Genomic DNA, 16,649 nt, shown 5'->3' with positions numbered 1-16,649 from the left:
CAAACACAATGGATGAAACCATTAGACAAAAGGCAGACGGAGAGTCTGTAGTGAGGGCTCAAGCCTTACCCATTTGTACCCACTGAGTATCCTTAGCATGACTGACAGTGGGGCAATGGACACTATGTCCCTTCTGATGGGCTATGAGATGAAGCACGCAGCATTCCCCATGAATGATTCTTGCCACAAAAGAACTGCCCCTGAATCTAATCAAGCTTTAAAGCTAATGTCCACCGCACAATATGGAGAACAGGAATGAGTTAAATCAGGGGTTGGCAAACCGCAGCCTGAAGGCCAAATCCTGTTCGCTGCCTGCTTTTGTAAATCAAATGTTACTGGAAAACAGCCCAATCCTTTACATGGTGTGGACTGTGGCTTTCAAGCACAAAAACAGAGGTGAATAATTACAACAGAGATTATCTGGCCAGCAAAGCTGAAATTATTTACTATCTGGTCCTTTTCAGAAAAGTTTGTTGGCCTCTGGTTTAAATAATACCATGAGGAAGGAAACAGACACTTTTGAGATGACTGGGGCTATTTCAGTGTTCTCGATAGTACCAAGGAATTATGTTAAATGTGTTAGTAATGAAAATGGCACTAATTTTTGCAAGAAAATGGTCATTTTTTAGAGAAATGAGTGCTAAGGTATGGACATGAAATGGCATGATGTCTGGATATAAGCTTTAAAATGCTTCAGCAAAGTAAAAAAGAGAGAAAGAGATAGATGCAGCAAATACGACAACATCTTGCTATCACTTAATCTAGACAGAACGGACAAGCAGCATATTAGGGTTGACTATAGTATTCATCTTTCTTTGGGTATGTTTCTAAAAGTTTCAAAATATGTTATTTAGTTTCTCAAAAATATTATTTTTAAATGAGTAACTGTTTAAAACAGGAACACAGTGTTTCCAAAAATCAATTCCCTCTTGAAGGGTTTTTTAGGTTGTTTGCAATTTTCTATCATTGAAATTGCTTTAATAACACATTTTACAGATAAATCTCTGGTCACATTTTTTTATTACCTCATAGAACATATCTCTAAAAGCAAAATTACTAAGACTTCTGAGAAATTTCAGGCAATTTATATTCCTATTATTATCATATGAGAGTACCCTACTTATTAAATTAATGCTAGTAATGAATACTAGTTTGTTTGCATTTTTGCCAAGTTAATATGAAAAATGTATTTCTGATGCTTTAGCTTGCATGTATTTATCAGTGAGGCTTAATGTCTCTCATATGTTCGCTGGTCTTTTTTTTACTTATCCTATGTACTGTGCATGTTTTTGAAAATTTTTCTATTAAGGTATCGAGGAATTCTTATTAATCTGTAAGAAATGCTTACATATGGAAGGCACAGTCCTTCAGCATGGCTCACCAAATTTATTGTTGGCTTTTAGTTTAAAATGTTTTTGACAACCAACCTTTTCTATTTCTAGTTGTCAAATCTCCCCGTATTTTCCTTTGTGATTTCTTTCAATGCTTTAATGCTTAGAATATCATTCTTAACTCCAAGATCAATTAAATATTACCTATACCTTCTTCCACTGGAGAAGGGAAAGGCTAACCACACTAGTATTCTGGCCTAGACAATTACATTGACTGTAGTCCATGGGGTCACAAAAAGTTGGACACAACTGAGCAACTTTCACTTTCATACTTTCTTCTAGATTGTTATAATTTCAGTTTTCATGTATATTAAATCCATCTGCAATTCATTTTAAAATGCAGTGTAAGGTTAGATGCTAACAGTTATTGTTTTCTTAATTTTTAGGAAATCTATCCTTTCCATATTACTTGTTAATGCTTTTCTGGTGAAAATTTGAAAGCAATGAATATTTTCTGCAAAGTGAATATATATATATATATATGTATATGTGTGTGTGTATATATGCGTGTGTGTGTGTGTGTGTGTGTGCTATATTACGTCCAACTCTTTGAGACCCTATGGACTGTAGCCTACCGGGCTCCTTTGTCTATGGGATTCCCCAGGCAAGAATACTGGAGTGGGTTGCCAAGCTCTCCTCCAGGGGATCTTTCCGACTCAGGGCTCAAACCTGCGTCTGCCTCTGGCATTGGCAGGCAGGTTCTTTACTACTAGCACCATTTGCGAAGCCCCTATACATATATATGTGCTATGCTGTGTTTAGTCGCTCAGTCATGTCCAACTCTTTGCCACTCCCTGGACTGGAACCCACCAAGATCCTTTGTCCATGGGGATTCTCCAGGCAAGAGTACTGGAGTGGATTGCCATGCCCTCCTCCAGGGGATCTTCCCAACCCAGCGATTGAATCCAGGTCTCCCACATTGCAGGCGGATTCTTTACCATCTAAGCCACCAGGGAAGCCCATGAATACTGGAGTAGGTAGCCGATCCCTTCTCCAGGGGATCTTCCTGACCCAGAAATCAAACCTGGGTCTTCTGAACTGCAGGCAGAATTTTTACCAGCTAAGCTACCAGGGAAGCCAGGGTTATATATATTTAACCCACATTTTAAAATATTAGGATTGCCCAATGGTGTGTATATTTACTGATATTTAAGGTGCCTAACAACCAGTGCTATCCAACACATTTGGTGACAATTATGATGACCAAGTCCCAACTTCAACTTCCTTGTAATCTAAAGATTACTGATAAAATATTTCTTCAAAGTCCAAGAAACATCTCTAAAACTTCTGGTTCATTTTTGAACTTAGTTCTCACAGCTCATTGGTTTTCCAAAATGCTGAACTAAACAATTCCAGAAGAACTTAAAAATAACAGCAGGCGGAGGAAAATGTGGTTTTGTGCCATAAGGTCTTGAAACATTCAGTTATGGTTTGATACTGTTCAATGTTCAGCTGAATAATTTGGAGGAAGAATCATTTCCATTTTAAAGAAACATAAAACTATATAGAAATCTAGTTGGTTTACAGACAACTTACTCATTTGCTCAACAAATACTTACTGAGTATCTACCATGTGCCAGACACTGTTATAGGTGTTACTATTTACTGCTCAGGAAATATTTACTATTTACTGGTCAGGCAGGAGGAGAAGTGGGTGACAGAGGATGAGATGGTTGGGTGGCATCACAAACTCAATGGATATAAATTTGAGCAAACTCCAGGAGATGGTGGAGAACATAGGAGCCTGGCATGCTGCAGTCCATGGGGTTGAAAAGAGTCAGACATGACTGAGCAACTGAACAATAATTTACTGCTCCAGACATTGACATTTCTGAAGATAGTCTGATGGGAGACAAGTAAAATGTCATAGTTTAAATTCATGGTTAATCTGAACCCTGTGAAATTCTTACTAAAAACTATTCAAATGCTCTGAAAGGATGTAGGTAAGATAAAAGTAACATTTATTGCATAGCTATCATATGGCAAGAATACTAGTTTTATCATATAATTTTAATAATATCTCATTTTTATACGTGGGAAAACTAAGGCTTGGACTAGGTAAGCTAGTCACATAGCTAGTAAGGGATGAATTCAAAGATTCAAACTCAGCTTTGTCTGACTCTGAAGTCCCTGTTTTTCTTACCAACATGAGCTGTTTTCTAAATTTTTCTACCTACGTTTGTTCCAAGAGGAAACAGCAGAAATTTGGGGAATGCTCAAATTAAAAACAGACAAAGGAAGCTGTTAGAAAGAAGCCATCTCATTATAAACAGACCACAAGATTTGAGGCAAGAAACTCTTAGTTGTTTTCAGTTTTTGCTTCAATACAGTGACCGTTTAATGCATGCTGCTCGGATAATTTTGCACTGTAGGTTTTCAGTAGCAAAATTTGCAATTCTATTCCCTCACCTAATTTCAGCATCTTTTTGGAGTGAGAATTCATAAGTCTACAAGGCTCCACCCTAATTTTGCTTCAGCATTATACAATGTGACACTACACAATTGCCAATGTTGAAGTGTAAGAATCTCATTCATCCATCCATCCATCCCACAAATAATTACTGATTTCCTATTGCATGGCAGATAGTCCTCAAGATATTGAAAATGTAATGACGACCAAGACTCTAAGATCCTTGTCCTCAAGGTGTTCATATTCTAGTGGTAGAGAGAGTTAATAAGCAAGTGAAAAAAAACATAGGGAAGAAATTTTGATTGTGATGTACTGTTAACAAAACAAACTAGGTGATTTAGAGTAGCTGGGTGGGAGATGGGAAGGTGTTTCATTAGACAGGTTGTCATGGAAGGTCCTAAAGAGGCAATTCGAACTGAGATCAAAAAAGTGAGAAGGAATCAATCATGGAAAAGGCAGGGAAGTGAAAAGCCAAGGAAGAGGGAACAACAAGGAGTCTGGTACACTGAGGAAATTGAGAAGAGGCCAGCAAAATGTGAGGACAGAGGACTGATGATGAGGATGAAGGGAGGCGGAAGTCCAAGCATGCACAGGACTACATAGGCCAGAACCCTACGTTTATCTCAAGTGCAATGGAAGCTATCATGTGCATCAAGCAAGAAATGACAACCATTTGGCCTGTGGAGAACAGACTATATTAGTGATATTAGGTCTCACTAATATTTATTGAGTGCCTACTAAGTATCAGGCATGTTTAGAACACTAAACCTTTAATTAATTAACTTAATCTAATATCCTCTTTGAGACAGGCACTAGCAAGATGTACTGCAGTCCATGGGGTTGCAAAGAGTCAGACATGACTGAGTAACTGAACTGAGCTGAAAAAGACAGGCGTACAAAAGTAGCACTACAAAGCTACCTCCCCGAGGCCACAGTAAGCCATGGGTATGAATTCAAAGAGGTCAATCCAGAGTCTTCTTCTGGACACCCATGCTGTGTAACCCCTTTAGGAATGAAGGCATGGAAGCAGCAAACCCACATAGAGACCACTGCATAGTAGAAATGAGAGATGACAGTGGTTTGACTGAGGCGGTAGTAGTAAAAATTGAGAAAAGGAGATGGATAGGGGATACATTAGTTATGGCAATGAAAAGTAGGAGGTCAAGAATACCTTCCAGGTTCTTTGCTTAAGCAACAGAGAATACGATGGTCATTTCTGAGTTGGAGAAAAATGGGTTTATGAGTTTACAGAGGGTGAAATTAAGAACTCTGTTTCTGATGGGACTTCCCTGGTGGTCCAGTGGTTAGGAATATGCCTTCCAATGCAGGAGATGCAGGTTCCATCCCTAGTCAGGGAACTAATACCCGACATGCTGCAGGGCAATTAAGCCTATGTGCCACAAATAGTGAGTCCACATATAACAACTACCAAACATGTGTACCATAACTATTGAACATGCATGCCACAACGAAGAGTCGATGAAGAGTCCATGTGCTACAAGAAAGACCCAGCTCACCCTCCCCCCACCAAAAGGAATTCTGCTTTTGATATATGTTAAATCTGAGGCACAAATTAACCGGGACACTGGAGATATCAAATAGGCAGCTGGATATGTGAGCCTAAAGCTTAGAGGGTGCTTCCCAGGTGGCGCTAGCAGTGAAGAACACCACTGCCAATGCAAGAGACTTAAGAGACGTGAGTTCAATCCCTGGGTGGGGGAAAATCCCCTGGAGGAGGGTATGACAACCCACTCCAGAATTCTTGCCTGGAGAATCCCATGGATAAAGAGCCTGGCGGGCTGCAGTCCATGGGGCCGCACAGAGTCAGACATGACTACACTGACTGTGTGTGCACACAAGTCTCAGAGGAGAGGTTGGACTGGAGAGCATCACCATCCTACAAGGGAGGGATTTAAAGATCTGAGCTCTTGGGGAGGGCAGGAAGAGAAGAGGACTGAGAACTGAGGCACCGGGACACTGTGAGGCGGGAAGGGGCAGGACGGAGCCAACGGGGGCACTTAAAGCCGGGAACCAAAGAAGCCAAGGAGGAAAATCTTTCCTAAGAAACAGGCTTGTTCAGCTGTACTGAGTCACACTGGAAAATCAAGGAAAATGAAGGCGGACAAGAGAATGTCAGATCTGCTAATGTGGTCACTCCCAGGCTTGATAAGGACAGATTACAGAGATAGGATGAAGTTTTGCTCGTGAAGAGGAACAGGGAAGTAGAACGGCAGCTGCAAGGTAATAAGGGGGTCAAAGGGAGCTTATTTACTCTGAAGGACGTAAAAACACAGCATATGTATGTGCTGATGGAGGTGAACTTGTTAGAGCAATTGGAATGAAACACCTCCGCTAAGACACGTAACCTACGTCTATAAAAACCAAGCAGAGAACAGAGAAATTATTTAATGAAAGTTTCCCTGGTTTCTTGGAGACAAAATAATCATTTCCCATATAAACATTCCCGGGATTTCTGAGCTATTTTGGAGCCTCGAGTGCTCCCATAAAAGTCATTCTGGTGCAGCCCTGGGCAGCAAAAGAGGATATGTAGTGAAGCAAGGTGAGGCGAGTCGGCCTCTTCACGGGACCTTTGCTTTCTGAAACAAAGGCTTCCACTTGGTTTTTCACCAAGTGCCAAATTGTCTCGTTTGTAGGAGCAACCACGGGGGGAATTTAGAAGGGAAAACAAGTTGGTCCAAATAGTCAGAGTAGCATAAAGACACGTTTATCTAGGAGTTTTGGTCAGGGAGCAGCCGATGCTGAAACTGGGAACCAGGGTGGATCAGTCACTGCCAGGAGACAGGTGAGCCCTGGGAGGTGGGTGGGGGAATTCTTCTGTCTCTCAAGCTTTTACTTCTTCTGCTCTTTCTTTCACAGGGTTATGATCTTTCCAAAGTAGGGATGTTACTAATGCTTCTGATCTTCCCTCTCCTTAGTAATATGAGTTTATTTGCAGCTTCTAAACTATGCACTTATAAAGACTGTTTTTTTAAAGCTTCTTTGTTGGGAGAAGATAGCAGAGAGGGAAAGGCAGGGTGGGAAGGGAGCTGGCAGGTAGTAAGGAAAGAAGAGAGGCACAGAGTCAGACAGAGGAGCTATCTTTTGATCTTTTGAAAACCTTATAACAAGTAAACCTCAAACCACTCTTAAGAAAGAAAGTGAAGTCGCTCAGTCGTGTCCAACTCTTTGGGACCCCATGGACTGTAACCTACAAGGTTCCTCTGTCCATGGGATTTTCCAGGCAAGAATACTGGAGAGGGTTGCCATTTCCCGCTCCAGGGGATCCTTCTGACTGAGGGATTGAACCCGGGTCTCCCGCATTGCGGGCAGACGCTTTACCGTCTGAGCCACCAGGGAAACCAGTCTTAGGACACCTGAATTACAGTGAGCTCTCTTGTAGCAAACCCCTTTCCAGGTGGCACAAGTGGTAAACAGCCTTCCTGCCAATGCAGGAGATGTAAGGGATGCGGGTTCAATCCCGGGGTTGGGAAGATCCTCTGCAGAAGGAAACAGCAGCCCACTCTAGTATTTTTTGCCTGGAAAACTTCCATGGACAGAGGCAGACACTCTTGTAGCAAGGCAAATCTTTTCCTCATCCTTTCTGTTTTTTCCCACACTGAGCATTTGAAGATGGTGTCGGTCAAGATGCAGTAAGGCATTACAATGGAGAAATGTTGAAGCACGTTAAGGAAAAAACAATGCTTATTACAGTCTAATTCCTACATCTTGATCTATTTGGAAAAAAAAAAAGATTTTGTTTTAGAGAAAACAAAACATGTTGAATCAGGGTATTCGTTTTAACAAAAGATACAAACACAAAGAGACAGATGCTCAGGAGTTTCAGTGACATTCAGTAAATGAAACTCTGAATTTTGAAAAGTTAGCCTCAGAGATGAAATGTCCATCCACAGAAGAAGGGCTGAATATATGAAGCCCTCCGTCCAGTGGAACACGAGCTGTCAGTACAGTGAATGGGGGCACCTCTATGGACTGACAAGCAGTGACAGGCACAGGTACCGCCTAGAATACACACTCCAGGAGGGCAGGAATCCTGTCAGGGCTGCTCATCACTCTTGTTCAGCTCCAGAATAGCACCTTGTCCACAATAGGTGTTTGATAAATACTTCCTTAGAAAGGATCACGGGTCACTAAAGCAGGATCTCACTTTGGCAAAAAGCAATATAAGTGTGATTACATCTACTCTGACATATGTGTTTGCACATGGATCTTAGTTTTGAATTGAAAACATATAATCATTAGCATTAAAGAAAAGTAACTCTCAAACACACCTCAGAATAACTAGAAGGGCAGGTTAGGATCCACAGGGTCTCAAGAATTCTGAGGGCTGGGTCAACATCTAAGAGGAATCCTATACACACCTCAGGATAACTAGAAGGGCAGGTTAGGATCCACAGGGTCTCAAGAATTCTGAGGGCTGGGTCAACACCTAAGAGGAATTCTATCTTCAGGGACCCCCATGATGAAGAGAAGAGAATGAAGCAGGGCCAGCTGGGAAGAGAAGGCGTGCTGGGAAGATTCAGGCTGAGCAGGGAAAAGCTGAAGGATGGGTTTCTACCAGCTGCGGGTGAGAGCTGGGCGACCTCCCATGATGAGCACTGGGAAGTTTGGTTCAGGTTCTCTAAAAAGAGACAGCAGTCAGCCTGACATGACTGGCCTCCTGGAGCGGGAGCAGTATAACCCCGGGTGATGAGCAGAGGGCGGGCACCTTGACCACGCAGCAGTGCGCGGAGCAGCTGGGAGGGTCTCTGCTCCAGGAGACGTGGGGCCCAACTGTCTACAAAGCAGGAGATGCCACAGTCCAAGCCCGAAGGCAGCGGAGTGTGGGTGAAAGCAAAGCCAGCTAACAGTACAGGCGCACCCAGCAGTCTTGTCTGTACAGATAGATACACATACACATACCAATCACTACACACAGGCACTTCACACACACTTCGCACACTTACATATACACACACAATTAAATAAAACATAAACTGGATGGCTATTTTTTCTCCTGGCTTCCATGTACCAACTCTGGAGTGGGATATTTTCTGATTTTCTTAGCAAGAGAGTTCTCCTCTAGCTGTCACAGCACTGGGGGCCTGTTCTCTTACACCGATGACTTTCTGATAATTAGAGACACGGAACTCCTCTGGACAGGAATGTTTCTTTCATGTAATAAACCGATTATATCCCCTGGAGGAGGGCATGGCAACCCACCCCAGCATTCTTGCCTGGAGAATCCCGTGGCCAGAGGAGCCTGGCGGGCTACAGTCCAAGGGGTCACAGAGAGTCGGACACGACTGAGTGACTAACAATTTCCATTAGCAGGACATGTCCTAAGCTGACTGCTTCTTCACTTTATGCCATATCTCTTCACAAAAGGTTTTACACGATGCTTTACTTTAAGATGGCAGGGAAAGCTGTGTTAAATCCCTTGACTGACTTCAGCTATGAACATCTCTGACTTCTCTTCACAGCTCCAGACCTTTATCTCAAGTGCAGCAAAGCCTAATCTGAGTCCATTCACCTGACTCATCCTCCTCTCCAGTCCTGCTACTTCATTTGGGTTCATCCAGTGGAAATTTAGACCCATTCCACTTGAAACTGGTGACTAAGACACATACATTCTGGCTTCAGTCCTCACACTTATTATTTTATCATTTTTCACTTAGACTGTCACCACAATGGCCTTCAAACCAGGCAGGCTCTCACCATCATTCTGTCTCCTCCTATCCAATCTTCCACATTTAGTCATAAACCAGAAAACCCTTCCCTTCTCTTTCAGTGGCTCTGGAGGATTTTAAGGAATCACAAAATGGCAGTCCAAGAGCTAAATCCAGCTACTTATGTATGCTATTTGACCCATATACTGGCAAAAAAAAAAAAATAAAAGCAAAGCACTGAATCTGAAAAACTCTGACTATTGTTAGAAGGGGCACACACTGTCCAGTTCTAGAGTCCAAACCTATTGTCATCTATCCAGGTGGCCTCACTCTTTACGTTACTGGTCCACTTCCTGTATGGACCTTGGACCTCAGGGATCAAGCTTTTCACAAGGTGAATAAAGCCTTTACTGCTCTGGCCCTGCCCACCTTTCTAATCTTATTTCATGCTTTTAACTCAGGTCTGCTGATGCCAAGCCTCATGTTTATCTACTACACCACACTAACAAATGCTACTTCTTTGAACCCTTGAGCTTATGAAATGTGAGAGGCCAGTGCAGATAATAAACAGAACAACAAACTCAAATTACAAGGAAGGAGTGTGTGTGTGTCAAGAGGGTGTGGGTAAAAATGACCAGATACAAAATCACTGAGAGAAAGGCAGTCATGTGGGAAATGCCTCCAAACATGTCATCCTATTTATTGATATTTTATTAGGGTGAAGGCAGTAAAATACTTGATTTTTCCAATCCCTGTGTTTTATTTATCTCTGTACCCGTAGTCTGATCCTTAGCAGGCACGGAATAAATGCTTATTAGATTAATACGTTTTTATGGAAGTTTGCAAAAAGCTGAATGTCTTGCTACTCCCAGGCCTCAGTTTCTCTCTTTTTTTTTTTTTTCCATCTCTCTCAGTGAACCTACTGGGTGTTTAGGGCACATTCATGATGTACCCAGTACAACTGCTTCTGATGTACCTCAAATCATCCTAATGCCAAAAAAGTAAATGCAAAAGAATTAAAAGTCCAGCCACAGATAGTATATCCAGAAGGAGGGTTATCCAGGAAAATAGAGGGAGGAACTGTTTTCTCCTACTTTTAACTTCTCTACCAACTGAACACAAGCTAAGCCACTATGTAGACATAAATAATACTATCGCTAAGACTAACGGCATGGGAATTGTAAATACAGACTGAGAAGTTGTAATTTCCAGGAACTGTGGAAGCATTTTCCTTGTCCCATGCCATGGGTTTAAACTGCTTGGCTGGCCACCACTTCTGCTTTTTTGATACTTGTTCATCTTGGGATGCCACTGGGGCATACCCCTCACATCCCTCATACAAAATCCCTAAACACACACAGACCACAAAATAGAGACTCAGACTTCATAAGGTAAAAGTCATCCAGAAAATCTATAAAATACAGATTCCTGAGTCCTTCCATCCTGGAATAACAAGCTAGGGTAGTGCCAAGGCATCTGCATTTTAAACCAGCTTTCCTCGTGATCTGACAGTAGACAAACACCACACTTTGAAGTGATAAACGTCACAGACATGAGAATTCTACAGCATAAAAGATGTTCACAGGAAGTACCATGATTTGCTTTCAGGCATGGTCCAACTCCAACCTTTTACTGTTCACACTAAGTAATTTTTTTTTATTAAATGACAAAAAATTTTGCTCTTGTCCCCCTATCTGCAGTTACCACATCCTCAAAGAAGCACTGTCTATGTGCCCTTCATTTGCAACCTATTTCATTACTTACTTCTGATGCTGAGGCAGCTAAGCATCAGAAATATGTATCATGCAACAGAACTGAGGTCCCATTCTCATTAAAATGATACTAAATTCTTAGGGTTTTAGTTTTTGTTTTTCTTCACAGCAGGTTGGCAGTCATTCAATTATAGTGTAATTCAGTACTGCAGCTCACTTCAGTTTAATCAGTTCATCTCAATTCTGATCATTATATTCAAAGGCTTACTCTATCCAGATGCCAAGTTTCCTCAACTGGACAAAAGCATAGCAGAAATATTTCTGTTAGGCAAGGCCAAGCAGATTTTTGGAGGCATTATGCCTCGGCAGGGCACTAGTCAGGTTGTAATTTGCTGTAATTGTTCTTCCCACAAACAACCATATGATTACCTCTAGGTCACTGCGCCCAAAGACGGAGTTCTTCTCAGCCACTATAACTGCCAAAGTTATTTCTGCAAACACCTTACCCAGGATTAGATTGCAAAGAATCAGTTTCTCAGATGCTGTCCATTCAGCTGATTGATCTGGTACACGCTTTTTAATGGGTTAGGCCATACACTTGACTGTGTATGTGTGTGCACATTAGAAACATGGAAATAACTCAGAGCAATCACTGGTCTCCCATAAAACCATCAGTGTACTGTATGCATCATTTCCCCCACCTGCCATGTTTACAAGGCACCCCAAGGAGAACTAGCCTAAAGCCCAGCAATCCATCTGCCTCCCAGTTCCACGGGGTAATTATTGCCTCAACTAAGCAAAGAGAACTGCGTGGCATGCTGCTGATCATGTCAGGTGACTGCTGTAAGTGACACCCAGGTCATCAGAGTTCCTAACAGCGGCCGGAGTTGTGGCCACAATGATAAACACACAAACGCAACGAACTAACAACAAAAAAGGGGGGGTGGGGGAGGAGAAAAACGGACAGAGGCCTAGATTCAGTGGGCCACACCCAGACCACAAATCACAGATATGGGTTTTGTCACTTCTCATGGGCATGTTAAAACAAGAAACAGGGAGGGGAGGGAGACGGAAGGAAGACAGGGTGATTTTATGAGAGAACATTGGTTAAAAAAACTGACAAAAAATAAAAGAGAGGACATGAAAGCAGGGTTTTTTTTTTTTTCCATTAACTTTTTAAACAGTACTTCCTTAGGTATTTTTTTACGAAAGCATTAGTCAACATTTTTTAAGAATGCAGTTTTTTCTTTGCCATTCACACAAAAGAGAGCCTGGCCTCTAATACAATATAAGCTTAACTGCGCCCACCTGAGGTCACAGTTCAGTTCAGTTCAGTCGCTCAGTCATATCCGACTCTTTGCAAACCCATGAAGTTCAAATACAAACTGTAATAGATTGAATAGAATAAAAGAATAAACTCCTTTAACAGGAGGATGATGTCCAAGTGCAAAAACACATGTGCTGATGAAGCGCACAAAGCATATGCATCTCTTCAGAGAAATTCTGCTAATAAGAAGCTATTAAGAGAAGAGCTCTTTGGGGACACACCCCAAATGAATTGCGAAAGGTCACATACAACTTCTTCCCTCTGAAACGAGATAGAGACAACAGACAAATTAGCATACAGAATATCAAATCATTAAATGTTCCTGTCAAGGCTCCCGTGGGAAGAAAAGGGAGAAGGCAGTGGAGAGAGGGAAGGAAGAAAGTAGGTAAAAAATGGACAGGTCACTCTGAAAATAGTGCCGGGCTTTTAATTTCATTGATCAGCAAAATTAAAGGAAAGACATGAGGGTGGAGGTGGAGGACATTTCAACATGGAGTTGTCGTTTATTTTGCTGAAGTATAATTCCAACCACTGTCAGGATTTTTTGTTATAATACAAATGATAGGAAAGCCAGACTCTCAAAATAAAGGATAATCCTTTATAATAAGTAAATTTAACTTTATATAAACTCAATGAACTATTTTTTTAAAAACTGAGTATCTTAGGATATATGATGCTCTTCATAATTTATACAACCTTTGATACAGATTTAGAGAAAGAATCTAGTTTGCAGTTTTAAAACTGTAATTTTCAAATTAAATTGCATTGTGTTTGAGCAACAACATTCTCTCTCATTTCACTACCAGATTGCAAGAATCCCTCTAACTGCTTGCCCTCTTTCACGTTAGTGAAAGATGATGATTTATAATACAGAAAACAGACTAATGCAGAATGATCACAGTAAAGTTAGGAAGTTATGGCAGTAACAGATATCTCTATATTATTTGAGTTTCATTGTAGCAAAGGATGGTATTTTTACAATTTGCATGTACTTCAGTCTCTGACTTAACTGCCATGATAACCAACATATTTTGTAGCTTCAGCGTTAAAGTGGCTGGATTAAAACCAGCTATTTCCCCCTGCTGGTTGGATGTGTTTTACATTCTCAACTCCACTGCCTGCAGCTTTAATACTCCCTATAGCACTAAACCCATTTATTTCTCATCCACTAACTGACCTCTGAAAGCATCATTAACACGCCCCCCCACAAAGACCTTGCTCCTGTCTATTTTAGTCAGCACAGCACTCAAAAGCCATCATGGGGTTTTACCAGGGCTCTTAGGAGAGGAAAGTAAAGAATGACAAGGCACCAACCCAAACCTTGGGGAACTGCCAAGCAGGAAGATGAGACTTCAGAACAGAGAGAGTCTTATCTGGAGGCAAGATGCAAGACTGAAGATCAAAAGGTAGGTTTATAGACACCAGTCATTAGAAGCTTGTGCCACTCAATTCTCAGCTAGTTAATGGCAGAAGGATCAATATTTACTTTCGATTTTCATGTACAGCATTATGGCCTTAGTGGGAGACAGGGCTCCTGGGAAGAAGGGTTGATCCAGGAAATGGGTCTTGGAAAGAATGATTCATGGCTGAAATTAACAATTTTATCTGTTTGCTAAATATATTTTTGAAGATCTGACTGGGGCTCTTTCTTTTGTTTTGGCCAACTTTTTCTTTGTTGCTGGTAACACTGCTCACGCTAAAGTTAGTCAGAGAGAAGGTGATGTTGTGGAGAGAATTTCAGGAATAAATGTGGAATTGAGTTACGCAAACAAAGCTGTGTCAGTATGAAATGATAGTCCCCTGGGTTCATCCACATCCAGCAAGAGTGATTCCTGAGCTTGAAAAGGGAGTGAAAAGTAAACAGCATTACATTCTGCAAACACCACGTTGAGTTCCAGGAATCTTTACAGCTCCAGTAGTTTTCCTTTTGTTTTCTTCCTGGGAGAAGGTCAAGCAAACCATCAGTGGGTCTCCATTTTACACTGGATTCAGCAATAATCAGTTTTAAAATATAATGTTTTGATATATATTTTCAAAATCAAACAGAGAATCTGAGGCATTATGGTGAAAAGGATTTAAAAATAAGCAGCACAGTATTTCTAATATACAACTTATGTACTGGGTGGAATTATTTAGTGAAAGTATATAATAAATCTAAAGCTACACTTCTAAAATCCCTGAAAATTTAATCACCGGTACTAACTACAATGGAATATTGTATCCTGCTTCATTAGGGCATTAATCATAGCACCTTGATTCATCTGTTCCTTTTCATGCATGTGTTAATCTTCAGATTACATTTTCCCTAAATAAATTCTAAGAATTATCCTTTGTGAAACATTCTTCATGAATCATAAGACAGTCACTCCTTTAAATTTTACCCAAATTCCTAATGCTTTTCAAAGCATATAAGTCCTTGTAGGTCACGTGCTTCAGTTTGTGTAACAGACTCTGTCGATCGATAAATGGCAGCAGCTCTAGGAGCTAGGAAGGGATCTGTGCCTTTACCAAATATGCTCACAGCTCTAAGGAACTTCCTTAAACATGTATCAAAACTAACATGTGTTCTTGTATTAAGAATCATCATTTCTCAGGCACCTCTGCAGGGCAGGCCCTGTGCTAGGAATACATTTAAGTACATAGTCTCTTTCAACCTCTCAGCTACTCTACAAGGTAGGTATTATCATCCCATTTTATAGATGTAACAACTGAGGCTTAAGGAGGTTAAGCAACTTGCCCAAAGTCCCACACCTTGTAAGCGTTCGTAGAAAGGCCAGGTCCGTAACTTCAAACCATGTGTTCTTTCCCTCTAAAATACAAGGTCAAGCCAGTACTGGGATATAAACCACCTTGATCTTGACCTCATTCATTAGGACTTGCTTTATCTTTGGGAATTTCAGAAACAGAAGTACCCAGGCTTACAAAGATTGCTTGCACGAAATGTAAGCTACGTTTTCCAGTTTAACCAAGAAATACATTTTACAAACAGCCATAGAGAAAAGAAGTTAAGATTTCACAAAGAAAATTATCAACTAGAATAACATAAAAACAGAGATGAAATTCCATCAGGTTGAACCATTTGAAACTGCTGTATCCGTAGGTCAAAAGAGTAAAAAAGATGCAATCTCATACTGTTCATCCTAGTAACAGACATCTGCTCTGAGACTCTAAGGGGCCCGCCCCAGGTCCCCTCACGACGCAGCCGCAGTGCACTCACTTCCGGCAGTCGTTCCCGTGGGAATCGTACCTGAGCAGAAGCTGTTGCTGCTCACGGTCCTCGCTGAGCGCCCGGAGCTGCTGGGGTTGAACTCTTTGCTCTCTTCCTCCGAGAAGGGAGACTCAGAAGCTGGGGACACCTTGTGCTGCTGCTGAGGCAGATGGGGCCGAAGAATCAAGCGGGGAATCCGGCTTCGGGCAATCTCCTTCTCATGATGCTGTACTCTCAGCTCCTTCTCCAAATCGGACATCAGAGAGAAAACAAAAGGACACTTGTTGCCCACTCTGAACTCCAGTCTGCTCCTTCTGGGCTCGGCGTCTGCGGAGCCACATTCCTGAATATTAAATCTTCACAGAGCAGTCCTTGTTTCAGTAGCTCAAATGAGCTCCAAAACTCTTCTACTGAGCTAAGCCTTCTAATTTATTGAAGATCACACACTGCAGCATGGATGTGTACACACACACACACACACACACACACACACACACACTTTCAGCTGCTAGCAGGAAGGCTATTCCTTTCTTTCATGCCTAACTCACCTTGCCACTCTGGCTTTTCCTAGCACATTCAAGCTTTCAGCTCTCTCAAAGGCTCTTTATAACTCACAGCACACTCTATTACTTGATTTCCTCCAGACTTCCATTTTGCTTTCCCTGAATTAGCTGTGACAATCTGACTTCTGTTTTCCTGTCTCCTGACAAAGCAGACCCCTATACCAGAAACAGTTTTCCCTAGATAGATCATGCAGCCTTATCTTTCAAATGCCCCCCTCTTCCAGCCAGGATTTTAATTATTCATTAATATCCTGGTACACAAGGCTTGTCGCCAACAGGAAAGCAAACAAAAATTCAATACCGGGTAAGATGGCTCTGCCTTTCTCATCATGTTTAGGTTTTGTTTTCCTTACAGGACACTCAGATGAAGAC

The 16,649-nt window shown here is 41.5% G+C and overlaps 1 protein-coding gene across 6 annotated transcripts in view; it reads right to left on the bottom strand.

The window, feature by feature from the left end:
* SYBU (syntabulin) overlaps nucleotides 1-16,649 on the bottom strand; it is a 122,325-nt gene that overhangs the window by 61,358 nt on the left and 44,318 nt on the right. For 4 of the 6 annotated variants that reach the window (XM_070477241.1, XM_070477239.1, XM_020876371.2 and 1 more), the window contains exon 3: nucleotides 15,754-15,958. In XM_070477241.1, the coding sequence (XP_070333342.1) occupies nucleotides 15,754-15,958 (205 nt within the window). The remainder of the gene's footprint in view (nucleotides 1-15,753; nucleotides 15,959-16,649) is intronic. The other 2 variants (XM_020876370.2, XM_020876372.2) reach the window with 1 other exon arrangement.

This window comes from Odocoileus virginianus, chromosome 15, assembly GCF_023699985.2.
Source record: "Odocoileus virginianus isolate 20LAN1187 ecotype Illinois chromosome 15, Ovbor_1.2, whole genome shotgun sequence".
Classification (NCBI taxonomy): Eukaryota; Metazoa; Chordata; class Mammalia; order Artiodactyla; family Cervidae; genus Odocoileus; species Odocoileus virginianus.
This window is presented reverse-complemented; position numbering and strand designations above follow the sequence as displayed.